At 38.4% G+C, this 15,340-nt stretch overlaps 1 protein-coding gene across 1 annotated transcript in view; it reads left to right on the top strand.

Annotated features, from left to right (window-relative positions):
- Positions 1 to 13,284, top strand: part of UNK (unk zinc finger) — a 70,722-nt gene extending 57,438 nt beyond the window's left edge. The window contains exons 14-17 of the mRNA XM_088133365.1: positions 1,742 to 1,930; positions 5,956 to 6,137; positions 7,689 to 7,946; positions 9,215 to 13,284. Of these exons, the coding sequence (XP_087989491.1) occupies positions 1,742 to 1,930; positions 5,956 to 6,137; positions 7,689 to 7,946; positions 9,215 to 9,370 (785 nt within the window). The 3' untranslated portion in view covers positions 9,371 to 13,284. The remainder of the gene's footprint in view (positions 1 to 1,741; positions 1,931 to 5,955; positions 6,138 to 7,688; positions 7,947 to 9,214) is intronic.
- Positions 13,285 to 15,340: the final 2,056 nt, after the last annotated feature.

Below are 15,340 nucleotides of genomic sequence, written 5' to 3' on the forward strand. Positions count from 1 at the left end.
TCAGGTGAATATAGTCCTTGCAAGCTGCTATATTCTAATTGTACATATCCCATTAGTAATTGACAAAGCTGTTGTTTGTGAACTGAAACTGTGTGCAAATTGGTAAGTGCCTGGCTCACTGCTGCCACTACACTGTTGGTCTTTTTAAGGCACATCCATTAGCTTAAACCACCTTGGTGTCAGATGTTATTCCATTGCAAAACAGTTTGCAACTGTCTTTCATCAACACACAGTTTTATTTCGGCATATCCTGTCCTTTAGTGTTGTTGCTTCAGATCTGAGTAGCTGTGCAAATTAGAATTAGCCTACCATATACCCAGTATGTGTTCAGGTTTGCTTTCGCAAAAACTGGTTCCAGCTTGAGGAGGTAGTATTCAGCATGAAACTGTTCAGCAGCAAAACCGTGCCCACGTTGACTTGGGCCAAGAGCAGTTTGGAAGTGAACATAGCAGAATATGGCCCCAATGCTGTTTTTTCCTTAGTGAACAATTAGGCTTTGTTCCCATAAACATAGCCATCCTCTTTATCCTCATATATATGAGTGAGAAATTGGTTCTTCGGATTGTCAGAAAACTTGGTTGTCACTGCAAGCCAGCTCAATATACCACGGCCTTCTAGACTTAAGCTAGAAGAACATGTTGGTTGATCTACAGTTGCAACTCTTTCCGGGTAAAAGGAGGATGAGAAGTCCTGTGCCACATAGGAGTCCCTTTAATTTTGAACTTTTCACAGGCACTGCTATGCATTTTCAAGTGTTATTAAATTTGAGGAAGAATTATTCTTGCAACACTAACAACTTTCATGGGCTAGTGAGTTTGATTCCTTTTCTGTGCCATGCAGCTGGGACTCCTCTATCCAAACAGGAAGGTGATTTCCCCTGCTCCCTTTCCTGTAGATCAAGCATAAATAATTGTTGTGCTGCCAGTTTAATTATCTCTTCTGCTAGAACATCTTATGAGTGTGTTTCTGCATGTAGAAATTAAGGTTGTTATTAGCTCCATTTCTTCTTTGGCACAGTGCCTGAATACTGAACTCTTCCCATTTGCTGTTTCTTAAGTGACAGCTAAGAACAAACTTTTATCCTTAATATGGGATGGGAGGTTCAGGTTTGGCATGATCTATAAAAAGTGGAAATGCCATTTAATCCAAATGACTGTCCTTGAAAAATGTACTCCTTAATCCATATGATTTGATGAATGCATATTTTCCTGCTCCTCTTAAAAGAACCATAAATTATACTTATATACGTATATATTATTATATATAACCATTATAATCATTACTAGATACTATAGTTGTCATAAAAAATGTAGTCTCTTGCACTAGCAAATAATGTGGATAGTACAAAACTAATTTAATTTAAACATGTATATAAATAGTGTCATTATGGAGCTACAAGAATTGAAAATCAGCTATCTAAATAACTGTTAGGTTGTAAGTTGTCCTTTGCGTACTGGAGAACTGCTGACTCTTAACTCTAACCCTAACCCTGGCTCCCAGTGTTTTGCATCTAACATTCAATACTTTACTTTTTAACCTTCCTTGGCCATAGGGACAATTCCCATAATACCAGTTCCGAAGGTGTAGAAGGGTGTAGACTAGAGGAATATTCTGGATTCACCCATCCTTTTACTGGTGCAGAGAGTGAAGCAAACACCTGCTGTTCAAATTCCTGTGCTGTGCTTCCACTCATAACTCATGGCTTCTACATTCCCATACTTTCTGTGTGTTCTTTGTCCAGGTGGGAGTTTGCTGCAAAGTTCTGCTCCTGTAAATATCCCTGGGTCCCTTGGAAGTTCTGCCTCCTTTCACTCTGCCTCTCCTTCTCCACCGGTCAGCTTATCATCGCATTTCCTCCATCAGTCCCAGGGACACTTAAGCCAATCAGAAAATACTTTCCTGGGGACATCAGCTTCTCATGGATCATTAGGTAAATGCCCAATGTAAGCATGGGAGTATATATGTTAACATGTTCACATAGCTGTCTATGCCATGTAAGTATTTTCCTTTTTTATTAGCTTTCATTTGAATGTTCACATTTTTGTGGCCATCTAACATAATGTATTGCCCAGTGTCTGTAAAATGAGAAAAGAATCACTAGACCTAAGGTCAGTTATAAGGGTTTAACTTTTAAAACAGGAGCATACTGCAGGCAAAGAATGAGTCAAAGAAATTGAGTACCTACGAAGACTAATAACGACGGAAAATTACAAATTGATCATGGGCTCAGAGGAAAGGCTGAGCCTTTGAACTCACATCTGATTTAGCCTGGATAGAGGTGACATCAGATTAGTAGTCTTGCAGCAAACTAAATTTCAGATGTCTAAGTAGACCCATCAAATAATCTGAAAATAAAAGTTTGGTAACTAGGTGAACGGCAATTCAGTTCCCATGAACTCCATAGTTCAATTCCCAGTAGAGGGTTTGAACTCCATAAGAAGATCTGTGGCTACATACATTTGAAGAGTCCCAAACAGGATGAAACTGGTTACTTACATGTATATTAACAATTTGTAGAAACTGGACAAATATGAACTGTCATTAGCTATTAGCTTTTAATTTACGTAGAATAAACTTGTCATACTGACACTGCTTTCACTTACAAATATGATTCCTATAAACAAGTATTCTGAGAGCACCTGAACAAAATATTTCTCTCTACATGTTAATTTTGAAGCAACATCTGCACTATTTTTTGTGTTAACCTTACATCAGTATGCTTAGAAGCATTCATTATTTGGTCAGATGTTCTAGCATTGAACTCTGGCATTGAAATCAGACCCTGGAGACACGTTTTATGCTTAAGGAAGGAAGTACTAATAATAGTGCATTTTGCAAATTTGAGCAATGTGCTGCTTCTATTTATGCTATATATACTATGTACACTAGACTGAGAAATTGAAGAAACATCCCAGAAAAAGACAGTGGCAAATCAGATCTTTTTGTTGCCAGGGAGACAACGCAGACATATCCATGTAATCACTAGGAGTTGAGCTTGATTTGATGGAAACTTTATCTTTTTAATTATATTTAACAGATCAGACTCAGATGTAGTCATGCTAAGAGCAGATTCATTGAAATCAACAAACCTCCAGGGAGTTGTGGATAACTTATCTTATTGGTTTCAGTTGGTCTACTAAATTCAGCTAGTGTTTTACATCTGCATTCAAACCAATATTTACTTAATGTTTGTATAGCATGAAGGTTTTTCTGTTCCGTAATAGGTAAGACATATGAATTAAAGATTAAGGACTGATTAAGAATTAAGGATTGATAAAGGAATAAGGCAGGAATGTTGTTTTTGTGGGGAGGGGGAGAGACCTTAAAATCAGTCATATGTTTTCACATGTTCTGTCATACATGTCTGTCCCATCTATGTAATCATCCACTTTGTACAAACTCATGCTCCATACATTGGAACTCTTCTCAGCTGATTTTAAGCACTGTATAATTTACACACTTTAGTAACTAGGAATGGCAGGACAGGCAAATTATAAGACGTGATTGCACAATAGACAGATGTACCCCCATTGGCCTTTTTTACAGACAGAAAGTATGAGATATGATTGAAGGTCTTAAACAAATATATCACACTGAAATCAGTACTCAAACATGCATTTCCCAGGCTTCCTTGTGAAGTAGTACAACTGCATTAATTTTGCTATAAGGGCTTTATTATACCCAGTTCAGAAAAACTATTCTCCCTGAAAGGAGTGCACATATTCACATATCTGTGCTCTGCTTGCATCACCTGTTATCACATACATACATACATACAGGGATCTCCAGCAATGAGCATATGAGCTATTCTTATTGCAATCCTGTACACTCTGATCTGGGGGTATGTCCTATTGAATATAGTAGAACTGACATCTAAGTTGACATGTATAGGATTGCACTGTAAAAGGCATCTGATGTAAGTGGCTACATAAGGCTAATGGACAGTGGAAAAGATGATTTTCAATGAGTAATTTTGCTCTAGAATGTTTGTTCCTGCCAAAAACATAAACAGCTTTCATGCTTACAAAAACAGTGTCAGCAGTAACATGATAGCAAATCAAGATTATGAATGACCTAAAATATGTAGAATTTTAAGAAATAAATTTTGTTGTAAGCATATTTCTTTATGCTTTGGGTTCTTCTTCTGCAATACTGTGTGCCCTGGATTTGGCAGTTCTGCTGTGGCCAATTTTATTTCAAGACTATAGCCATGCTTTTTATAGTGTAGCTTAAGCACTGCTGAAGAGCAATCTTAAATTGAAAGTAAATGGCAATTCAGTGTGAAGAAAGCATTCTTTTACGATACTTAGAGCAGTCATTACAAATATTGTCTACTCATTTGATTTACTGCATCTTTCCTTTTCTGAGCAAATGTTTGGTAAAAAGTAGATCCTTTATTAGAGGAAAGAGTCTCTGTTGTTCTGCATACTTTGTGGATCACCCTTATTTTCTAAAGCTAAACATTTCACTCATAACCTTCCATTTTTCTGCATGATCTCTGGCAGAAAGCAGAAGAGAATTAAATTATCTCCACCAGGTTTGGAATGGTGATATGCCGTGACTCAAATTGAGTAGATCCAAATGGCTACTTTATATAATTTTCAAGAATGAACCAATTTTGCCATCCAAATGTTCACTCAGCAGAGCAAGTTAGCCAATCCTTGCTCTCTGATAAGTGTCCCTATGTGATATTGGATTTTTACGGTCACACTTTAAATTTTTAGAAGAACACTATAAAATATAGTATGTAGTATATCTTATTCCCTTAATATCAGATTCTGTGCCTCATTCCAATACCTTACCTACAGGCATATTAGTCTGCTGTGATGAATAGATTTCTCAAATTAACATTTGAGGATCCAGCTGTGGGCACTAGACATTATTTTAAATTGGTTGATGCTGAATAACAATACAATGAAAATAGCATTACGGTTGTTTAACCTACTCTATTTTAATTATTACATGAAATATCCAGATGGACCTTTGGTCTGTTAACAATTGTGTAAATGAACTGAAAAGGAAGATATTGTGATATCGTGGATGTAATACTGAGAAGAGAGGGGGTTGAGTGTATTTTTAAATTAAATGGGTAGAGAAAAATTGGAGGAGTGCCATCACATATTCAGATCCAAATTTGCTAGAATTCTGGCTGCATCATGAACTAGCTGCATACTAATGCTTACTACTTTAGCTTGGCTTCTGCCTGCAGGAGCAGCTAAACAAACCCAGATTCTTCCATCTCTCATTTCTTTAATGTGTGAACCGAGGCCTCTTAATTTCTTTCCCAATAAGTCAGTTATAAACCATAGTTTGCTCTAGCTTATGATTCTGGCTTCTTTAGAGCTAAACAAACCAGAATTTTCAGTTGTCATTTAATGGATGGATCGCTATGTATTTCTTTAGCTGTTCCCACTAACAGGAGTAGCCAATCTGGAATGACCAAGTAACAAACAGCCAGGCAGGGTTTGGCCATGCCAGAATTCTAAAGATATCTGGCTTAATAAGGCATCAGATTTGGTCCTAAAGATATTAACAAATCAAGTATGAAATAATAGGTGACTGTTTCATTTTGTCCTTAAGCATCTGTGTGCTGATTGCTGTTCCCTGAAGCCTAAGCCTTTACGGAGAGTTTATGGTATATTCGTTCCTCGTGTGCTTTGTGTGAATCTGCACTGTGTAATGCATCCTCTGTCTATCTACACTGCATTTGTGGAATAAGTGTACTACAAAAGTGCTTCTGAGCATTGTTGGCACACGACTGCCACTGCCATTCTTTTTGCTAAGGCTGAAGTGGCAGACTGACAGTGCAAATACATGCATGTCCCTCACCATGGTTTTCAGATACAGCGTTGCCCCGTGAAAAATGGCAGCATTTTATTCTAGTTTTCTAAAATAGTTTGGGGCAAGAAAAAGAAATGTGAGATAACATGTTTTTCTTGTCTCTACATGAAACAGGTTTAAATGGAATGAACAGCAGCATATGGGAGCATTTTGCTTCAGGAAGTTTTTCACCCAGTACTTCACCTGCATTTCTGTCAGGTCCAGGTGCTGCTGAGCTGGCCAGGTTGCGGCAAGAATTAGATGAAGCTAACAGCACGATAAAACAGTGGGAAGATTCTTGGAAACAAGCCAAACAGGTAGTGTGGTTGGCAGGGGGTGTGTGTGGTTGGTTTTCTAAAGTACTGATGGCAGCCCTAGAGTAATGAGTAGTTTGGGATCCAAGGGAGTAGACACAAGCACAGCTGGTATATTTGGTTTTGTAATGTAACCTTCACCGATCTTTTTACACCTTGGATAAAGAAAAAGATTGATATCTTAGGCATGCAAAGGAGGAGATTTCAAGTTGTGATCATCCAAAACATTATTGAGTTCCTTTATGAGTATTAGCTTTTCTAATTTGTATTTGGACATATCTGCCTAAAGGTTTCATGCAGCTTGAGTTGTGCATCGCCTCTGACAAGGTATTCTCTTCTCCTTTTGCAGTCTCCAATAGACTATTCTTGACCTAGGGGATTAAGAGGGTATGAGGTTGCAACTCCTGTGGAAACATCAGCTAATACTGATTATTTGAACTGATTTGGCTTTTAGGCAGGCTATGAAACTAAGGCTGCTTTGGTAGATCACTTTTGTGGGAACTGGATGCAGAGAATACAGCACTGTTGGTTCTCTTGGAATTGTCAACCATAGTTGCAGCCTAGTGGAGTTGCATCATCAAGGTCATATGATGTCGTGGTTCCAATCCTGTTGTTAGGTTATATCCAGAAAGTGTAAAATGGCCACAATTTGGCACCGTATGGTGTTCCACAGGAGTCTGTCCAGTTCTTTAGGTGAGATATAGATATACAGATACAGATATTCATACAGACATAGACACAAACTAACTGCTGGAAGTAATCAACTGCAGTTTTGGACTGAGATGCCTTTAATTTATTGTTTTGTGTTACCTAACTAAAAGGTAACACTTGAATGTTATCTAGATTCAGAAAAGGGTCTGTCTCAAAATTGAATGGGGTTACTCTTTCTCTGAAAGATCAGGTACATACTGTGAAAGTATTCCTGGATTCTTCCCAGGTGGGGAATAATCACATGGATTCTTCCTAGCAGATTACTCCCTGAACTGGCTGGAGAAGTTGCTGCCTGTTTGCTGCTGTTCTGTTCTATTCCGCATAAAAGCTATGTTAAAGTTTAGATGGCTGTCTTAGATAAAGTTGGTGTCCCTTTTGGTCCACAGACTGAGAAGGTGCATGTCCACAAAAGTGTGCCAGTCACCTCTGGGCAATTACTGTGCCCCCAGAAAAGAGTAGAAGCAACCGAAGTATTAATTGAAAAAGTGGTTTGAAGTGCTGGCCATACTCTAAACCAATTCATGCACCTACACTTATAAGAGAAAAAGCAAACTTAAAAGTGTGTCTGCTTGTCTTGTCAATACTTTGCTCACCAGATTTTCTTGGAAATTGTGCCCTGCATTTATCTGATAATGTTCCTGTGCTAATGGGCTTGCTTTACAGGAATTTGTATAGATAAGAAAACTGGTCTGTATACAAGGATAAAGATAAGAATTCGGTGTGACCCCAAGATATAGGGAAATTCTGCACCTCCCCAAATTACAAATGGCTAGAAACAGCTGTTTTCCATCATATGATCTGATTAAGAGAAGCTACTAATGTTACTTTTCTTTGGATGCACAGGCCTGCGATGCATGGAAAAAAGAAGCAGAGGAGGCTAATGATCGTGCTAGTGCGGCAACCATAGAATGTGAACTAGCCCGGGAGCAGAGAGAGGCCTTGGAACTGCAAGTCAAGAAACTCCAGGAGGAAATTGAGAGGATCCACACTGGCCAGGACCCCCAGTTCCTGCGCTCATTCTCTGATTTAGAGAATCTCTCCTTGTCTACCCTCTATAACCTCCAAAAACAGTTGCGTGCCAATCTAGAAAGAGTTGATAAGGTGGGTTTGAGGTGGATGTGTGGAAGCTTTGTGTCACAGTTAACCTGTGATGTTTTTTATAACTTAAATAAACAATGAAGTTTAAACTTGGGGGCCATATTTTTCTAGAAGGAATTAGCAGAAGATTTTTCATCAGGATGCAGGTCTTCTCAGCAGGGGAGGGAGTAGGGGTTCTTCAGTCATGATGAAATACAAGAAAGTTACTGTTCAGATCAAAGTGAGGCCTGCCTTTTACCTTGAAAACAAAGCTCACAGAGGGACCACAAGTAATGATTAAGATCTGTAGAATGCATTATTTGGTTTCTCTCGGCCATTATTTTAAGAGACTAGAGGCAAGGAAAAGGGGATTTAGTCATAGTAGTTTAAAAAGAAAAAAAACTTATCTTCACATTTTTTCTCTGCTTCCAGTTCTTCTATTATCTTTTAGTAATGTGCAGCGTCTAGTTAGTGCAAAGACTGTAGGAAAATCATGAGAAAGGGAATGGACTGACACTCCTTTCATCCAAAACCATACTCATTCAAAAGATACAGTATATGCTTCCTTTCCCCTAGGCTTTTAGTTTAATGTAATTGGAGGTTGAGGTGGACAAGGATAAATTCAGTCATCTTGCCTGTTAGGTAAAAAGAGTCTGTCAGTCTGCTTTTGTGTCTGGCAGTAGTTGGCAACTTATTTTGCGACACGGAGCAGTAACTCAGTCTCCCAGGCTGCTGGTGGCTTTCCAGTGGTGAGATTTAGCCTCAGGGGGCCTTGTACTCCCATTTCTGCTCAGACAGCTGAAAGCTTCCCAAATCAAGCAAAAACTGTATTGTCAAAAACCAGCCATTTTGTCACCATATTTTAGGGGTTACGATAGAGGGCCAAAGTGGAATGCAGGCAATGGGTTGCCACTCCTCATATTCGGTGTGGCCATTTTTCATCCAACAGCTTCACAAACCCATTGGGCAGGAGGAATTTCTATCAGGAGTTAGTACGTCAAGGGAATCCATTTATTTGACGGCTCTGCTGAGCTGCAAAGTAAGGTCTTGGAAGAGGATAGAGAAGAGGAGGAAGGTTATCTGCACCAGTTAGAGGAACACAAGACAGCTACATGAAAAAGTAGGCCAAATGAAAAGGTCCTTCTCCTTTGTATTCCCCCAGCCCCTTGGACCATTTCAGGCTCCTTCAGTAGTTGCCTCCTGAATGTAGAACAGGTGTCCTTGAGCTCCATTCTGTTTTACTGATAATCCCCTTTGGTTCTCCCTTTCCCCCATCCCACTTCTCTTTTCAGGCAGTGTTTCAGATGCAGTCGGTGAAATGCCTCAAGTGCCAGGAAGAGAACCGGGTGGTACTACCGTGCCAACACACTGTGCTGTGTGAAACGTGCGCCGAGGAGGGTGAATGTCCCATCTGCCATCCCAACAGGCCACATGCTCTCCAGTCGTGACTGTACTAGGACATTTGGTTTAGCATATCACATAGAATTTTTTAACTTTTCATATATATATATATATATATATATATATATATATATATATACATACTGTGTGTGTATGTGTGTGTATATATGTACATACGCGCACACACACATAAAAACAAAAAATTAGTTGCAGAGCACTTTTTTAATACTTTGCATCTCCCATTTAAAGGATCCCTGCTCCCCACCCACACAGTCCCCATTAATTCTAACTCATTAGGGACTTTTAGAGCTGTTTTTTAATATAGATCAAGGGGCCATTTGCAAAATCTGTTTCTCCTCCCTCCCTTTTTTATTTAGGAAATAACCTTTTTTTAGCCTTTTCTGGAGAGAGATTTAGAGGGGAGGATGAAGAGAGTTTGCAAGTGATTTCCAGGCTAAGGATTGGGCTTTTGGGGAGAGAAAAGATAGAAATCAATTTTCTATTCATGTCTTTATTTCCTTCTTTCATCCTATAGTATTTAGTATTTTTATTTGTATCACAACCATTGCAGCTGCGCAAAGCCTTTGAAGCAGGTTTTTTGCAATGCACAAAAAGGGCATCTCTCTTTGAACTGCTAAAGGAGCTGTATCTTTTGCAATGCTCACTCCAGGAATAGCTTTCAAAGCTGCTGTGTAAAACTTGCAAAGGATTAGTTTGCTTTAACAATTGGAAGAGAGGTGCTTTCTTCATGCTGTGTGCCTTCTGAAGCACTTCTTTCACAGGCTTTGTGCGGCCATAATAATCATACCCGTGCCTGTCAGTAGTCCCTGCTTCAGAGCCTCAATTATTCAGCATTCTTGTGGCCTCCAGTATTGTGAAAGTTTCTTGACTCGTCTCTTGGAAAACCAAAAGTTCCGTTTTGGAAAGTCATTTTACATACTTCTTTAATTCTGTGAAAGCAACCCAAGGAATAAAAATAGAAAATACACTGTTGAGGTGAGGCCAACGCTGAGATACTTTTTTCATCAGCATTACTCTGCAGTGAGAATTTCAGAAGCTTCAGTAGCACTTTTGAGTGGGACCTTGTAAAGAGAAAAGTTCAAATTTGTGGTCTGCATTATCATGGAAGTAGAGAAGGGCTTCAGAATCAGGCTTTGATAATGGAGCCACTTGGAGTCTTTTAAACTTTTTGGTCTGTCTGAGAGAAGTCTGTAACTCACCAGACCAATTGCAATCCATTAAATTTCCTGGTTTTCTGCCTGCCTGCAGAAATGGAGTGTTCTGGTTAAAAAAAAATCAGACTACAGAATGCAATACATAGTGAGCTGTGCTTGGCTCAGTTATCAAACTTGTTTAGTATTTAACTAATGCTTGGTATTTGCCAGTAGGAAGAAGCAAAACAACACATCTCCTTTTTCATTCTTATATTTCTATGAATGGTGCTGTTACAAGTGTTGTAGTTAAAAGCGATCTCTATTCTATAGTTCAGAGAAGGATGGCCCTTTGTGCATTCAGAAATGGGGAAGATCCAGACCTGTAGCACAAAATCATCTTATCTGAACTGTGCAACATTTCATATTGTTAACTTAGAATAAGTTGTCACCAACACAAACATGGATAGAATGTCATAGAGAAGATAGTTACTTGCCAGTAACTAAGTCCTATTTTTATCTGTCAGTAAGATAAAGTGCTTTCTTTTCCCATCTTTATCCACATTTAATACAAGATAGCATTTGATAAGGTTTACATAGCATAGCTGAGGACTTCTGTTAGAGTTGCAAACTGAATGAAATGTGGATTCCCTAAGCTAGTAATTTCTGCAAAAATACAGAGATTGTGGTGGAAAAAATTACAGAAAAAAGACAGTTTTGCAAAAATTTAGAAGTTGTATGTTTTGGAAGCAGAATGCAGGTTCCCAAAATGTTTAACAATGAACATGAATAGCTAGACGTAGGTGTGGGTGAATACAACAGTGCAGGATGAAATTGATAAAGTATCTAAGATGCCACAATATCCTCTCTTGAGATTAGTTAGCTGTTTAGGAATTAAAGCTCTTAATCCACTTTACATTCTTGTGATAGATTTATCATGAATACCACATGTAGGCCACATTTCACCACACGTAAGAGAGAGATAAGGGAACGTTGTGCTCAGAATCCACATTGCTTCACTTCCAAAATACATTCCTTTTCCTTATTATTAGGAAATTTTCTCATTTCCTTGAACTTTCTAAGCTTTCCTTGAGCATCTGCATTAGGGATCAATTATGTTAATCCCATGCTTCACAAGTCACCTTCTTGTGACCATTCTCTTGGAGATGGGAATATTTTTTGAGCATGTATAGGATGCATTGTGTTTGGAGAATCCAAAGAATGATTCTGGAGAAGAGAGGGGTCTTTATTCTCCTGCACTTCTACTTTGGCATTTATACCACCAATGGGAAACGTTTTCCTGCAGACGTGTCCTTCCTACTGCTCTGCTTTTCTTCACAAGATATCTCCTACCTATTCCCTTAGTTTAGCATCACCATTAACTCCCCTGGTTAACTTAATGTTGGTGCAAATTCCCTTTTTGGCTGGGTACCTGCCAGCAGACAACTTCAATGAAGATGGTGTATATCATCCCCAAATGACTATAATGTCTGAATCTATAAGCACGTTCCTTGGCATGGACTTACTAGACAACTACATATACCAGACAATATTGGCAACCTTTTGTCATGGACTGAAATGACCACTCTTATTATCCGCTTTCTGGATGCAGTGCATCCAGTTAAGAGGAGTACATAAGTTTGGCTCGTTGTTAAAACAGATGGACAGTAACTAGTAGCTGTCTTGAGTAACTTGAGTTCCAGGCAACAGCTGGTTTAGCAGGAGTAACCATTTATTTCTCATGCTTTTGTAGGCCAGCATGAGTTAAATGTCCAAGCTCTAAGCAGATCTTATTAAAATCAGTTTAAAAAGAAACATGTAGACTAATCCTAAACATGTTTACACAGAATTTAGCCCTACTGAACTCACTGGAACTTGCTTCCTAGTAAATGTGCCTCAGATTGCAGCTTCAGTGAATCACGTCCTTTGAGAATTCATTTGCACTCTCCCCAGAGTGTTTTACAAAGGAGTGTTAACTCACTGATTATGTGTGATAGTTCGATTATGTGTGTTAAGTTCTACAAACTGATATTGGGGCCTGAATCCAACTGACTTTCACTGAAATTTATGGTTTGGAATATTTCTGTTTTAAAACTTGTATCCAGTGAACGTGTTGTCCTACTGTCCCTGAGTGATAGAGCTCTCACTGCAGTTTGTTCTTATTCAAACAACGCAACAGCCTCCAGCCAATGAGAAGAAACAGTCCAGTCTAGAAGGACTCTAATCTGCCATTTTGCACTGGGAGTTGTTTAATATGTAAAAGTGTAATATTTAGAATTATAATCTCACTCCCTTGCTCACCAGTCTTTGCTTTGTTTGCAGTAGTTGACCCACTTTTCCCTAACCTGAAAAAGCACTGGAAACTCTGTCTTCATAAGAGGGATCCAGCTATTCACCATCAAGATAGTTTTTCCATATGTAATTCAAGTACATCATTAGATTTGCTTCCATAATTCCACCCTTCTATATTTGGGGGGGTTAATATGCATTCCCAGATAATCTCAAAGTGCAGCTCTGGTTAGTTTTTTTTTTTTAATTAACTTTTATGTTTGATAAAATTGCTTTTTTCAATGTGTATGTTGTACTAGTATCTGTTGTTTTCTTCATTTTTTTAAAAAAAACACTTAATTGGCTTTTTTATGTATGGAGAGACACTGCTGGCTGACTCTTGTAGCTGTGTTGTTTTTGGTTATAGCCTTTGAATGTCTGTGCCATGAGGCATTCCTGGTCTCCATGGTCAGGAAACATGCTTCAGTCTTAAGGAAAGCTTGTTTGTTTAAAATATGTGAACATTTTTAAAAAAAAATACATACAGATACACATACATTTAAATTATGGGGAATAATACTCTGCTGGAAATGTACTAAACTATTTTGGTAACTAATTTAAAAATAATAGGAAATAAAATCTTTGAATCGGGTCTATAGTGTTTATACAGAACTGCAGCCATTTGCAAGTGCTCTGGTGGTGACTGATTTGTAATACTTACTTTTGTAAACATTGTGTTTTATTGCTTCCTCTGCCTTTCTATGTGATTGTCCATAGTGAATTGTTGACTTTGTGGGATGATCTGGTTTATCCTGAGTTCCCGTAGCTTTGTTAAATTCAACAGAATTCTTCAGGAGGCGTGTCACCAATATCCTTGGTGTCACTTAGATTTAGATTTTTTCTTTTTTTAAATCTGTTTCCAAGAAGTGGCAACTCTGTACAATATTGTTAATTATCCAATTGCTATCCCCAACATCCATTGGCAAATTGCTGGTGGGATGTGAAAAAGAAATTGTGTGTGAAGCCAAGGCTATTTACATACATGCCACAACCTAGTCTGTCTGTCTTATTTTGAAGGACCAAAGAATACAAGAGAATTAAAAATTCCCCCACTCTTATAAATAACTAACAGCCCCTTATCCAATTATGTCCCTATCCCCTGCCTCATTGATATCAGTATTATATATGGGCAAGAGAATATAACAGTAGATTGGTTTTATCTAAACCTGGGAATCAGAAAGACAAGTATCTCTATCCCACTCTTTTAAAAAGCACTTTTTAAAAAAAAAAATGCTAGATTTCTATGAATTTTAATATTGAAAATGAAATACCTGAAATGTGAATGCTTTATTAATTATCAAGTGGAAAAGCAAAAATGGCTTCTCTGTTTTTTTAAAGAATTAATTCTGTATTAAATTTCTGTATAGGCAGTTTTGTTGACTGGGATGATTGAGAGCAATTCTGCTGTATCCTGCCAGCAGTTGCTGACTTGTTACAGGATCTGCTCAGTTCTTCTCTTTTAAACCAACAGATTCTGTAGCTTCTGCCTGTCAAAAATTGGGTTCCTGAGTAAATCATCCCTAATGAAATGCCCAAGGAATTGTGTTTGGATTACGGAATTCCACACACACTTGGGCATAAAGCCTGTCGTCTCCCAACTCTGGTTTTTGAACAAAGTCCTTACTAGAAAAATGTAATGCATTTCCACTCTCCAAAGGTTTTAGGGATTTGGAGGCCCGGCTACTAATACAATTCACTAATCCAAACTGGATGCTTTCTTCTTGCTCTGAATATGAGGGAAATGGATACAGTATTGTATTTGCAAAATCCGTATTATTCAGAGATGTCAGTAAACCTGCGATAAGAGTATATAGGATTACTGATTAATAGGGAAGCCTCTAAGTTCCCACATATGTTCCTTCCTTTTAAGATGAATGGCTTTGTGAAGGTGAGGGATTGCACATTTTAGTCAAGCATTGCTCCCCATCTTTAGGGCTCCAGTAGAGGAGATGGTGGCCCCTTGCCTATGTTCAATACTGCAATCCATCCCTGGTTTAATAAGCCCAGGAGGTGCCTACTCTCTCCTCTTCCTCCTCCTCCTCCTCCTCCAGTGTAACTATGAAAAGGAGGTTGAATTCATTTATATCCATTTGAAACAATCACAGCTTGCTGTGCCGTTTGAACTTCTACAACTGCATTTAGTGTTAATTGTGGTTAATTGAAACAAACCACCATTAAAACATAGCTTGAGAAACTAGTTTATTTTTTCACTATGGTTAACTGCAGATTAGTGTTCAGACATAATATTAAAATGTAATTAGTCAAAATTGAAAGTAGAACTTTTGAAGAGAAATGCACAAGCCCAAAACTAATGGTGAGTCAACTTGTCTTACTAAACCACAGTTCAGTCTTATAGGCAGAGCAGAACAGAGACTCCACATAGAAGCCTTGCAACTATTTCCTAAATGCAGGAAATACATTTCTTCCTTTTATGACCAGTGTGTGTGTGTGGGAGTCTCTTCATTATTATTTTTAATCCTCCCCCCTCCCCCCCAATATATCAGCCTTTGGAGTAATGCAATGAGAACATAGATGTTT

This window comes from Python bivittatus, unplaced genomic scaffold (genome assembly GCF_059951505.1).
Source record: "Python bivittatus isolate LINGU-HERP-01145 unplaced genomic scaffold, Pbiv_v1 ctg000080_np1212, whole genome shotgun sequence".
In the NCBI taxonomy this organism is placed as follows: domain Eukaryota; kingdom Metazoa; phylum Chordata; class Lepidosauria; order Squamata; family Pythonidae; genus Python; species Python bivittatus.